Source organism: Passer domesticus, chromosome 3 (assembly GCF_036417665.1).
Source record: "Passer domesticus isolate bPasDom1 chromosome 3, bPasDom1.hap1, whole genome shotgun sequence".
Lineage (NCBI taxonomy): Eukaryota > Metazoa > Chordata > Aves > Passeriformes > Passeridae > Passer > Passer domesticus.
In genome coordinates, this window is record NC_087476.1 from 6,347,643 (window position 1) to 6,361,612 (window position 13,970).

Here is a 13,970-nt window from a genome sequence, read left to right on the forward strand (position 1 = left end):
ACCTGACCTGTGAGCAAAGCACAGGAACAACAGCTACAGGAAGGAGCTGTGACACCACATCCCATTCCATGTGCCAACACAGAGCTGGATAACGAGGTCCAGCAGCTACACCACGGGGTAAAAGGGAGTTTTATGAATGCCAAATAGAGAATTGTAGAATAGTTTGGGTTGGAAGGGATCTAAAAAGATGATCTAGTTCCAGTCCTGCCATGGGCAGGGACACCTTCCACTAGAGGCTGCTCCAAGCCCCAACCAAGCTGGCCTTGAACACTTCCAGGGATGGGACCTTCACATTCTTGGTAACCTGTGCCAGGGTCTCATCACTCTCACAGTAAAGAATTTCTTCTTAATATCTAATGTCAACCTACCCTCCCTTTGGCTTAAGGCCATTTTAAGGCTAAATATCAACAGCTTCTTTCAGTTGTAGAGAGAACGTGCATAATGAGGCTGAAAAAAATCAGGCTTACCACTCCAGTAGCGAGATGAGATGGAATGTCAGATGCAGAGCATGGAAGATCACAGGTGTTTTCAGACAAAACACTGTATTGCTCAGTCATGGTTCATAGGAAAAGTATTTTAAATTAGTACATAAAAAAATGCAATAGAAAATTAACTTCTGAGTGCATATTTCTTAAAGCAAGAACAGCCTCCTATAGCTTTATTTTATTGCTTCCAAAAGTGCATGCAAAAAAAGCAGTGCTTGGCTGTCTGCAAACAAGCACCCAGGGAAAAGTGCAAAATAGGATTCCCAGGGGGCAGCTGTGATTCATGAAGGACACTGCTCCTGCAGCCACTCTTTGCAAGCTCTCTGGATTTTCATTTTATTAGATGCACAGACAGAGCATAGTAAAGAAACACTTCAATTTTCACAGAATGACAGGGAGTAACACTCATCCCATTTATAAAGCAGGACAAAGAAAAGTAGGTAGATTCCACAGCATGAGGCACACTCTGCTTCAAGCAGCAGCTTCTGATAATGTTATCATATCAACCACCACCAACCTTAAAAGGTAGAAAAACTGAAAGTAAAACAAAGCAACAGCAAGTGTACCAGGAAGGCAAAGAGAAGCCTGCATTCCTTTCCAGCCTTGGAGCCTGACTTCATCTTAGCTAGGGTGACCTTCCACTGGGTCCAGGCTTGAATACTAATATTAGACTAAAAAGAAGTGTGCCACCCTCTAAATATAATGATGACTCAACACCTAGAGGCTTCAGTGACGTAATATGAACAAAGAGATTCTGACTTCACAATCGAGATGCTTAAAACTCAAGTCAAAAGGAACAGATTTTCCTTCCCCTGCAGACACAAATCTGCTTAGAGCCTCCCAGAGCATCATCTTGAATTAGCCTGTAGAAAAAGGGAACTGAAGTAACATTTCACACATGGCAGCAGACGCACTGGCTCCACTTTGTTTAAAAGGAGCACTGAACAGACACATTTCAATTATCTGCTTCAGTCAAAGCATCAGCAGAAAGTTTCACTTCCAGAATTAACATATAAAAGTTAAAGACAACACAGCACACCAGTGAGCAGTCCAGTGTATTTCACTGAACCTTAAAAATAAAAATAGGTGTATGAAAATGGGCCTTGTTTTTGTAAGTACAAAGGGGAAAAAGACTTCACAAGTAAGGCTACAAAGAGCTCCTAAAGCATCACCCTTGGACAAATATTTCAGCACCCACCTGAGGGAACTTCAAATATTTTTCAGAATCCAAGTTCAATAATACATCTTAAAAAAAAAAAGTCAGAGGAAGTCTAACAGAGGCTTCTGCAGTAAGAGCAAGCAATCATCCAATATATGTAAATAAAGTTGTAATGTGAAAGAATCCCTCATGAAAATAGTAATTGTTTTCATAGTAAAGTCTTTCTATTAAAATAGGATTATCTTTTCCATTGGCTTGTTAGTTTGACTCTTCTCCTTCCTGCCCCACCCCACCTCCACTAAGCTCACAGTTGAGAGAATGCATTTTTAATCACCTTCATTCCCCAATCTTGCATTTCCACACAGGCCCTCTGCATCAGAAGAATTAATACAAAGAAATCTTCAAGAGATGGTCACAGAATCACAGATTGGAGGAGGTTGGAAAGCACCTCTGGAGATCATCTTTTCCAACCCACCCGTGGCTCAAGCAGGGCCAGCTCGAGCTCAGCTACCCAGGACCACATCCAGAGAGCTTTAGAGGATCTCCATGGAGAGAGAGAGACTGCACGCCCTCCCTGGGCACCCTGTGCTATCACTGCCACAGTAAAAATCGTTTCCTGATGTTCAGAGGGAACCTCCTGTGTTTCAGTTGATGCCCATGGCCCCTGCTCCTGGAACTTGGCACCACTGAAAAGAGTCTGGTGGTTTGCACCCTGTCTTTGGGGGCTCACACACACTGCTCAGATCCGCCTGAGCCTTCTGCAGCTCAACAGGCACAGCTCCCTTGGCCTTTCTTCAGAGCACACAGGCTCCCATCCCTTCATCTCTGTGACCTCCCTCCAGTATGTCTACATCTTCCTCATGCTGGAAATTGCAGAACTGGAAACATTTGAGCAGTATTTTCTCATGCAGAAATAACAATAGTATCTCCTATTGGCTTAGATTACATTGGCAAGAAAAAGCACTTGGTGGGCTTTGGCTCTCACTGCCTAGGTAGCTTCACCATAACTAAAATGCTCAGAAACTGATGAATCATTCTTTATCTGAAATAAAACCATCAAGTTTAATCGGTGCACCTTCCACTTTGAGCCAAAAGAATGGTAAATAAAGGAGCATGCAACTTCTAAAATGCTTGAGGAAACACATCTTTCCCTCATAAAAGCATACTCTAATAATGAATATTATTAGCTTTGTGTAAGCGTCTCCTGAGGCACTACAGCATCTGAAGAAACCATCCTAAGAGACAAAGATGCTTCACTTTGACAGTGTGTTTACCAGCCCAGCCTGAAGGAAGTTCCAGTCACAGAACAGAAAGGTTGGTTTTACAAAACAGTGATACATGCATAACAAAAGCACAACAAAAGAGCTACCAGCCAGAGTTTAAGGGCTATGGGTAGCAATTAATTGCTGAAACACTCTAATGCCCACCCTCAGGAGTTATCAGTCATGGCCTTTGGCTCACCAACACAGTTGCTTTATCAGGAAAGCTAAAAGGAGCAGCACCTCCCATTCAGTCACACCAACAGCCAAAAATAAGTCTCAATTTGGCCCTATCTTGCTCACACATAAATAGTCCCATCAATGTGATAAAACCCAGGGTTAAAGGCATAATTTTATTTTTTGCTTCTTTACAGTAAGACTTCCATGACCCAAACAAGTCAGTGCTGTACTCTCCAACACATCAAACTAATCTGGCCCTACCATTAACAGCTTCATGCCAAAACAAATGATCAGAACACAGGACAGTGACAGGGGCAGAATGAATGTGATCCCAGCTTAGCAACAGATTATCCTGTTGGATAATCTTCTCCACACCTTTGCTGGATTTTAGGAACTAAAAAGCTCTGTATTTTGAGCACACTGTAAAGATGGTACGATTTTATTTTCCATAGGAGGAAGGCTGTCCATGATGGGAGTGGAGACAAGCAAAGCCATCTCCCCTCAGCTGTAGCAAGCTGCTATCCTTCTGAAGCTGCTAGAACATCCTGCACAAATCCTTAAATGCCCATAGTATCCACCCAGTCATCTGGGGCATTCTCCTGATCCAAGCACACATTTCTTTCCAGGAACACACCTGGAAGGTAAGGAAATATTTTTTTACCAGATGCTCTGTTACTGAAGTAAGATCAGTTGTAGGTAGCATTAATCTATATTCCCCTTTTCTTCAGTGTTTCAGGGCAGTCAGTTCCAAGCAGCTTCCTTGAAGCCTGATGGCAAATTCATCTTCAGATCCCAGAGTCCACAACTCTTCAGGCTCAGGATAGTGAGACCTCAGGATGGCAGCCAGGAGAAAACCCAAGCCTGTATCTTTCCCTGCAAAGGACACGGCCTTCAGCTGCCAGAATTCCTCACCTTCAGAGAATGAACATCCAAACTCAGGCTCCCTGCAGGTGCCATCATTGCTTTTGACAGGAGACTGAATCCCTTCTAAGAGGGATTGTAGACACACAGCACTGGTGAAAGGGTATTTCTGACACAGGACTCAGAACAAACCAAATCAGCTTATCCCCAGCACAGGTGTACGTGCTGCCAGTAGCTGCTGCAAGTCCACATTCCAGCACAACCTGGAATTAACCCTGTATGTGATACAAAGGAGTTAAATGCCTTCAAATTAAAACCTGTCTTTAGTGAGTACATTGCTTAGATATTAGTGTGCTAGAAGTTTGAATTTGACATTTCAGCTCCTTGGACACCTCAGATAATGCACTGATAGAGTAACTGCTTTACTTTAATGCTGTTCCATGCTAAAGCCACTCAGAACATTCCACACCAAATCAAGCCATTACAATGAGGGCCTTCTCTGGCTTCCTTTACTGCTAACTTATAAATTCCAATCACACCTTCATTTTACTCCTAAAAGTGCAGGTCAAGAGTAAAAGTCAAAAAGCTTTACTTTCTGCAGAATGAACACCACAAGTAAACAATTTTAGATATAACCATTACTGCAGTACATACTTTTTAGAAGCTTAGTGTACCATTACATATACTTTGGATCAAGATATAATTGAAGAGATGATTGTTAGCACCATTTATGAATAGTGACCATGTGAGATTTTAAAATTTAGTTTAGCAACTTGACAATTATTTTTATTTAGAATTCATGTGTGCTCTTATCTTGCAGCAACAGTTATTAATAGAAAGGATTATGGATATTAATCAACTGGGAACATAAGAACATGTTCTACAGGAATAATAAAAACCATCATCAACTCCCCAGGTTCTTGGATTTAATGAGAAATCTGAAGGTAATCCCATCTTGTTAAATAGAGATTTACAGGAGTAACCACTTACCTGCAAACAGAGCTTCAACCCACAGACTTGCACGTGGCACAGAGCATCCACCTCCAGAACCCAGCTGCTATTCTTAAGACACATCCTTAAGTCCTGCAAGTCTTTGGGGATTGCTATCCCACATACTTACATAATCACCCATTCCATTTTCTAGCTAAGCCATCAGCTAAATACCAGAATGCAGCTCTCAAAAGGGAAAGCTCAGGAGCAAGTGGGGATAGAATCTCTGCAGGGTAAAGAGAGAGATTCTTTACTTCCAGGTGGGCTTCTGTTTCCTCCCTTTTAAACTGGACTTTCAGACCCCTTTAACTTCAGTCAAGTTCATTACCAGATGGTGAGAAAATTCTGGAAAATGGCAGAATGTAAATGCAAGATGCTTATTAGCAAAAGGTCTGCTCAGTAGAATAGGGAACTGTTTTTCTAAATTGCAATTTAGAGTGTAGAATTTGTAATATATAAATTTTAAATATATTTTAAAGCTCATATTGCAGCACTAATCTATATTACTCAAACATTCACATGACGTTATTACAGAAGACAAAAATGCCTAAAAAAGTAAACCCAAATAGTTCCACTTGTACAGTCTCACCAGACATCACTTTCAGTACTTTTAACAGGGAGCCTATATCCTTAGAAATCTTGGTTTATTCCTCGTTTATCTGGAAATCCCCCCATTAAAAGTCTTTGTCCATTCTCGCCAGCTCTAGTCCCAGTGATTTTGTGGTTTTATCTGGGTACCTCAAACAGTTTCAAGCAAAACCCACTGTAGCACTGCCATCTTGTTTCTGAATTGCAATTCTGAACAGGACACTCGAGCAGCTTGAGATGTGCCTATAACAATTAGCTCAGACTAATTTCATCAGACAATAAAGCTCCAAGCTATCAGATTTATATTCTTGAAGTCTCAGTCAGAAATAATACTAGACTAAGAAACAGGAAGTGAATGCTTCCTACAAGAGTTGATTTTTTTGTTATTATCTTAAGACCATGTTGTTCTCAACATTGTTTTAGATTAATTGCAGAGTTCAAAATATTTTCATGAAGATTCTCATGTGTTTTTATCTAGAAAATCTGAAGTGAATGACAGGAAGAACACAGTAGTACAGCTAACTTAAAACACTCCAGACCTTATCTCTCTTCTCTGCAAGCAAGGAAAGGAGGTTGGAATGAGGCAAGTGGTGGTCTCTTATCCAAATTAGCAATCAGTAAGACATAAGGAAAAGGTCTCGAGGCATGCCAGGGGAGGTTTAGCTTGGATATTAGGAAAAAATTACCCACCAAAAGGGCTGTCAAGCATTGGAACAGGCTGCCCAGAGAAGGGCTTGAGTCACCAGCCCTGGAGAGGTTTAAAAGATGTGTACATGTGGTACTTGGGGACACAGTTTCGTGTGACTTGGCAGTGGCTGGGCTAATGGTTGAACACAATCTTAAAGGTCTTTGCCAAGCTAAGGATTCTCTAATTCTGTGAGAAAATACAGAAAGGCAGCCTCCCATCTCTGTGATCAGCAAGCAGCAGCAGCAATCACATGTTTGACTTTGCTGTTCCCACCATCCCTGCAGCCAAGGTCGCCATGAAGACACAGACCTCCATTTCAGTATTCTGCAAATCTCAACAAAAGAAAAACATTTTATTTTTTTGTTGACCTCAGCTGACAAAAAGGCTTTTAAGCTCTTGAAATAAACGTCAAAGCAGAATGCTGCTGTTACCTTAGAAAGAAGTCATATTTGTGATCAAGTTTCTTTGCATGAAACTGATCAAACTGTTTCACTGGCAGCAATAAACAGATATAAAGCATAGGTTTCTCCTACAGGGAAAATTTGGAAACAGACACTGTACCTTACTGTCCTCATCCTCAAACACGGACTGGTGAACATTACAGGCGAAGAGAGAATTTGGGAGATCGTTGAAATCAATTATTTCATGAAAATCTTCCTCTGCAAAACATCTCTTCAGGCCGTGGTCTCCATTGATAGAGTAGAGCAGGAACTGTCCTCCGTCCTCCGGGGTGCAGCCGTACTGGCCAAGGCCCCGCATTCCAAAGAGGTAAGAATCTCCCCTCATCCCTGGCAGCACAGAGAAGAGAACATCACACAGTTACACAGTGTATTTGAACATTCCACATCCACACGGTAACCCAGAGATTCTTAAGTCTGGTGGCTCCATTTGTACAAAGTAAATTTCACACTATTTCAAGGCAACAACTGGCCTCTGACACAGGGCACTGAGACCAGTCTCACCAAGGCTCAAACAGGGCTTTAACTTCATTTATTAGCACAGAAAAGGCCTAAACATACCAGCACAAGCTTCTGAACACAAGCAGAAGAGACATTACTTAAGGGCCCCTTGCCCTGTGAGAAAACACTGTGCTGTATTTGGGTTTAAGAGAACCATGTTTAGAACCTGGTTCTAAATGCATTATTGACTGTACTCTAAAGCTACATGAGAAGAAATCAGAATGTGAACCTGAGCTCTTTTTACCTCTTATCCAAAGCTGTGAATCACAGAGCACCTCAGCTTTCAAACAGGCAGAAGATTTAAATAAGGGAAAGATTCCACCACTGGTTTTCTGGGTCAGGTTCCTCCCGTGTTATTACACAGATGCTATAGACACACTGTCTGTTTAAAATTTGCCTCTTCTTAAAAGGATGAGAAATTCTGTTCTCAAGCCCTTCCCTGTTACTGGGAAGGCTGCTGGTACTTTTGAGTCTGCAGGCAGCTCAGGAAACATAATGCTCAGGATAAGAAGAAAAGACCCTTATGGAAAGGAGCATGAACACAGCATCATCAAAAAACCAGTACAACCAAGATACATCTCTGCTTTAAAGAACACAGCCAATTTTTTCTACAGTTTAAGTACAGAACTTAGGCTGGTTTTCAAAGCCCATTAGCAATTTCTTTGTATCTTAATCACACTAGGAAGCAAATAAAGTTAAGGGAAGAGTGAACTCAAGATGACTTTCAGCACTTTTAGGAAAGTCCTGCTGATTTTGGAGCCTTTATCCCAAATGCATTAGTATAGAAAGGTAATTTTAAGGCACACAAAGTGAGCCCATACATTAAATGGTATCACCACTGTTGTTATGAGAGAAAGCTTCATGCCAGCCAAGGGGAGTAAGTCAAGGTTCAATTAATGATCAGTGTGTTAATTAGTATTAAATCTGGTATTTAGCAGTGCTTAGTAGACATCAACATATTGCATCTACAAAGCCCCAGTAAGTTAACTAGAAGTTTACTGGATAATAATCTATTCCCTTTTATTTGTTTCTTTCAATAACAATATGCAATCATTAGCTCCTTTTCCTCCTAGCACAAGCATTTAGAGAGTTACATAAACTCAGTGTGCTCATCTGTTCTGCTGTGCCCTTGCTCTCTTGCATACTTGCTATTCTCTATAAATAGCTGTAAATATTAGCTCAAACACACTATATAGAACTGCTGTCCAAAATTAAACCATATGGGTTTATCACACTTAATCTCAGTAAAGCTAAGTTATGGAGCTAATTTGCCATGGCTGTGCCTTTCATATAACCTCTGCTCTGAAATGAGATTTGGATGATGACAGAGCACATCATTCCATAACATAAGGTTATGGAAATATCAGTAATTGTTATTGCTGGTGTCTCAGGGCTAATGACAGAAGTTCTCAAGTACACAAGCTGCAGCCCTGCTCAAAAGTACTGTGCTAACCTGAGGATGGGTTTTCAGGCTATCAAACACACACTTTGCTTTCAGCAGCTCAGCCCAATACTAGCACAACTACCTCCAACTAATTTCAGTTTAGAAATTAAATTCTGATTGGAAAGAGGAAGCCTGAACAAATGGCAGAAGAGATGGCTACAAGCTCAGCAGCACATGTTAGTGTAGGAGAGCTCACCCTCACAGCAACGTTGCCTCTGGTATTTGAACCACCTCACTTAAGCTTTGTGTTACTGCACATTTCATGGTAAACACATCTGGGGAAATACTGCAAAGAAATCCTCACAGCAGCCAGAAACTTCACGTCAGAATGCAGTATTTTCTCTAGCAAAAAGCTTTAATAAATCATGTCCTCCAAAAACAATCATCTCTAAGCATGTTTGTCATCATGTCTAGCCTGTGTCATTAGGTTTATGGAAATGAACCTCAAGCCCAGTGTGTTACAAAACACAATTTACATGGCAGAGCAGACTGGTGCCAGGCTGTGGGAAGAATTTCATTCACAACAGGCAAACATTTTGCAGCCAGGGAAGACACTGACCATCTGAGAGTTACACTGGACATGCTGAAGTTGTAGGAATCTGGATTATAATGTTAAAGCAAACAAGTTTCACACCTCCTTTCCCAAGGCATAACAAAGCTAACTGTGCAGAGAAGCAAAGAATCTCAATCTATTGACAGAAGTCAGAAAACTATATAGACTTTCTCATCAAAGAGTTGTTTATTTTCCTCTGCTGGGATAGCCATATTATAATAAAGTGCTACATAGGAAAGCTTTTAAGTTAGGAATTCAGCAAAACTACTATGACAAACAACAAAACAGAACAGGATTTTAAGTTATAACCACGAAGCTCAGGTTTTTAACCAATAACAAAATGAACATATGCTGCAGCAGCCAGGATGAGAAATTAATAAATATTTACATCATGTGGCAGTTGTCTTGCTCTGCTAGAGCTCCTGGATAGGAAAAGCTTGATTCTTTTTTTTCCAGCCAATTATTGAGACATTTTTGCCCAGTGGGACTTGGGTATTGGCCAAGTCTTTTTAAGAAAGTCACTGTCTCACAGGCTTTTGGCCAGCTCTTCTCCCAGACTTGCAGGTAGGTGTCTGTGCCTGCACAGGCATCTTTTAAGATATACCCAGAGTTTTGAATAGTGTTCTCTCCACTATTAAGTTAACTTATACCTGATTCCTAAATACTCTGCCCAATTTATGATGGGATGGTTAAGAACACCTGTATGGAGTAACTGTTGTTTCACAGATTCTCCTTTGCCATGCACTGCACCATAGAAAGCACAGCACCACAGTTAAAACAGAAACTCACTAAGAAAATACTTACATGTCCCCAAGAGAAATAAACTGCCTGTGAGCCTGAGCTCAACAACAATCAGAGGGGACAAACATACTTGAATCAACATTTGTTAGCAGACTTCCATCAGAAGTTATCCACAGGCATAAGATGGAAATCATACATTTTTCCATATTATGAATAATGTTACACATACAAACATTTACACACACACACACATATATATATATGTAAAAAATCATAACTTCTTATCCTTTATTATGTCTGTCAAACCTTGAAGCTCAGGTATCATGTTGTCGGTAGTGTTTTTTGCCTTCTTTGAAATTACTTAGCCACTTCAGGCAGTCCTCTGACAAAAAAAAAAAAATCCTTTTTCCCATTATTCAACTAATTTAGAATAAAATCATTTACATTTCAAATCCCTTAAAACAATTAACTCCAAGTCATGTATTCATCCATGAACTGGATTTCCATATAAAATCAGCCCAATGAAAAGTAATCTTTTATGTTACGATAATACAATCACTGGATCACATTCCCATTTATGTTAAAGCTCCTTTCCACAGCTTCTGACAAAATAAGTTAACTTTATCCCCTCAGGATCCTTTTGATATTTTAAAAAAAGAAAAACAACAACAAAACAGAAAAAAACAACAACCAAAAAAACCCTACACAATAGTAAACTGTACTTACCTTCCTTTTAAAATGCAATGAGTTTACATAGAGTTATGTATTTGCTTCTCCCCTCCCAAATCAGATTTTACAAATACTTGAGATACCAGAAGTTACCATACAGAATTTTTAAAAAAGTGGCAATGCCATTAAAAAAAAAAAATATATAGACTAATATAGGCACTGTCTAGAACCAATACTGATGCTAAAATATCCAAAATCTTACCTGGGATCGTGACAGCAAACTCTGTCAGGATTGCTCCCCTGAAAAGTCTGAGACACTGAGGCAGATTCAAACCTGAGGCAAACAACTTCATGTAACCCCCAGCTAAAGCTGAGCACTTGCCACATCCATTTATTCCCTTTATTTAAAGCACAACTGAATGTGCTTCTTATGCTGTGTTATTTCTGAATTTGGTGTAAGGTTTGGACCCTCAACTTTAACACATCCCACAGAATGAGAACCTCAAGAGTGCTGCACTTTTAACCCTTGGAGAACCACAGCAGCCACTTCCCTCCCAGACCCTACACATCACTTCACTCTCATGTGGGTTACTTTAAATTTCTCCTCCCGTGGTCCAGGTGTGCAAAGGTTTCTATTTTGGGATGGCTCTAAGCACAAGGCAAACACCCTTTCCCCTGGCACAGATCAGGTCGTGGCAGTGCTCAGCACTGGAGACGCTGTGACCAAAATCCCTGCAGAGATTCCAAGTGGGAGCTCTGTGTTCATTCTGTTACCTCACTATTTTTAGACACAGTACACCTCTAATTAAAATTAACAGAGGCCAGCAGAAAAATACATTCACTGGAAAACAGCAGTAGCTCACTGAAGTTTCTCTTTGAAAAATGACACTTATTTAGTATAAAAGTGAAAGGGTAAAGATGTACATCTTCTCATGAAGTCTGATCCCTGCAGAGCCAAAACCTTCAGCAGAAATTGCATTGAATGAAGACAATTTGAGGACATGAAATGTCTGAATGGACCAATGCTTCTATATCACTGAGCATTGATTGATTTATCCACTGTTTTTATGGAAACTAATAAGGCATTTCCTTGGTGAACATTTCCCTGTCTTTGGAGTTTTTAAAAAGAATCCCTGAGGGACATCAAGAAACAGGCACATATCTCTTGAAATCACTAGGAAACTTAACTTTTTTTTATTAAACACTGCTTGCCATGACAAACAACATGACTAAAAATAGAATAAAGCAAACAAAACGTTACAAATAGAAGCTTTAAATATAATCACTATAAACTAGAAGTATTATTGAGTCCTGAGTGCAAACCTGGAAACCGTAATCTGCAGGAATTAAGAAAATTTGGAGAAAAAAACAAAGCAAGAAAAGTTGCAGGTGCTTTTGTAGAAGGGTCTAGGAGAAGTGTAGGGATTCCATCTTGGCTCCAACTGAAAAAAAAAGCCCCCAAAAAGCAATTTGTACCATAATTCAAAGACAGGGAAAAGCCAGGAGATGGGAAATCAAACCTAGTGAATAAGATTTTACTGCAAGAATAATTTTTTACTTAAAATATTCACTGACTTTACAGCAGCAGAGCCACCAGTTTCAGTGGTGTCAGCCTAGGGTTGCATCTCCTGCTGAATCCAACTGGCCCCACACGGAAGGCTCTGTCAGAAAGCACAAATGTGTCAGGGAAGGTCACAGAGTAACTTACTGGAATTTCATTCCACTCTGCACAATGAACGCTGGAGATGAGCATTATTTTTAATGGTGCTAATTCTTCACTGTGGAAAGCTCCTATGGACTTAAACAGAGGCTTTTTACTTAATTAGAAAGAGCAGAACTGGACCTCACATGACAGGATTAATGAACCTTTGCAGCCTCAAAAGCAACAAGGACTGTAGTGACCCCCTGCCACAGCTTCACCCTGATCTCCCACCTGGGCAAACTCCCTTACAGGAATCAAAGTCACCAGTACAGGGAAGTCCACTCACATTTGAGCTCCAGTTTGGTTAGCACCACACAAAAATAGTGCCAATCTCCACTTTTCCTCTTACAAAAGTGGCAGATATGAGAAAGCATTTAGAAAAAAAAAATAAAATCCTCTAACTGGTGCAAATCCCAAATGTTCTAATCCTTTCCATTGACATTCTAGCCGCATTAAATTTAGCTGAGACTTGGGAACTATTTTTGGAAGCTTTTAACATCCAAAGGGACTATTCAGTTTTATTCCTGTAAAGCAGGACTGGTCAGCTCAAGCAGTCCAAGACATGCACATCACACTGAAGGTTCAGCTGTGCCTCCCACGCCAGGGATGGATCCTGAGACCACAAAGGGACTCTGGCACTGCCTTGCTGAGCATCTGCATCTCCAGCACGGGAGAAAACAATCCAGGAGGCACTGGTGAACCCAACCGAGCCAAAATTCCAGTGCCACTGCACAGCAGGAAGGTGATACTTTGGAGCAGCCAATGCCAGGTGTGAAGATTCCCTGTGCTGTTCTTAAAGTCAAGAAGCTGAGCTTCAATCAGCTGGGCACTACAGTAACCATGGCAACATTAAGGTATTCAAAGAAAAAAAAAACAAAATCCCTCCCCAAACACAAAGAAACCAGAACAAGCCTCCTGATCACCTTCACTTGGCCTCTGTGCTAATCTATTTAAAGCAAGCCCGTTTCATAAGGGGCAGGCAGCATTAGAGCGTCAGCAGCCCTCAGCCAGAGCTGTCACCTCACACGGGGTCAGTGGAGCACTCCCTGCTCAAGCAGCTCCTGGAACTCAGAGCTGCGCCCCAACCTCACCCAGAGCCACCTGCAGCAGGGACTCACAGGGATGAACTCCTAGAAGGCACTCAGGACACAACGATGAATTGGAATAACATTTCAAAGTTGCCTCCTCTAAAAGGATCCTCTGCTAGCACAATCAAGTAATTTATAAATTATTTCATTAATTACTCCAATGCAAACCAAGCTACCGAATCTGGACACAAACGACAATACTTGAAAGGGGACAGACAAACTGAGTCACACACCTGACAACTTCTCAGAAGTTTAAGGAGGACAGGACAGATCCTGCTGTGACAGGTACCAAAGACTAGTTAACAGAGATGATCATCTACAGAAAATCTCCTTCTGTCTCTGTTTTCTGAGATGTGTTAGCATTTTTCTGTAGTGCTTTATATTCTCACAGTATTCAGACTTTCCTCTGTGCAAGGATGATGGACAACCACAGCATTTAGCTTCACTGCAAGATAAATACAGCAGTTTCTTTACACTAATTTTCATAGAATAGGATTTTCCTTTTCATCAGGACAGCCACTCTAACTAGCTAAAAGATCAAACCCTTTCCAAGGGCAAAACTTGAAAGCCAAAGACAGAAGCTGGTGTAAAGTATAACCCCTGA

The 13,970-nt window shown here is 40.8% G+C and overlaps 1 protein-coding gene and 1 long non-coding RNA gene across 4 annotated transcripts in view; one reads left to right on the forward strand and one right to left on the reverse strand.

Annotated features, from left to right (window-relative positions):
- The window catches only part of RCAN2 (regulator of calcineurin 2), an 86,159-nt gene that overhangs the window by 71,245 nt on the left and 944 nt on the right, over positions 1-13,970 (reverse strand). The window contains exons 1-2 of one of the 2 annotated variants that reach the window (XM_064411702.1): positions 10,839-10,860; positions 6,772-6,998 (exon numbers count right to left, since the gene is read on the reverse strand). In XM_064411702.1, the coding sequence (XP_064267772.1) occupies positions 6,772-6,996 (225 nt within the window). In that variant the 5' untranslated portion in view covers positions 6,997-6,998; positions 10,839-10,860. Of the gene's footprint in view, positions 1-6,771; positions 6,999-10,838; positions 10,861-13,970 lie in introns of those variants that run through there. The other variant, XM_064411701.1, reaches the window with a different exon arrangement.
- Positions 5-6,921, forward strand: LOC135295885 (uncharacterized). 2 transcript variants are annotated; one of them, XR_010357943.1, is made up of 5 exons: positions 5-117; positions 2,010-3,724; positions 3,812-4,033; positions 4,765-5,194; positions 6,001-6,921. It is a non-coding gene; the product is annotated as an uncharacterized LOC135295885 (long non-coding RNA). The 2 variants fall into 2 exon arrangements; XR_010357942.1 differs by having other exon boundaries at positions 4,765-6,921.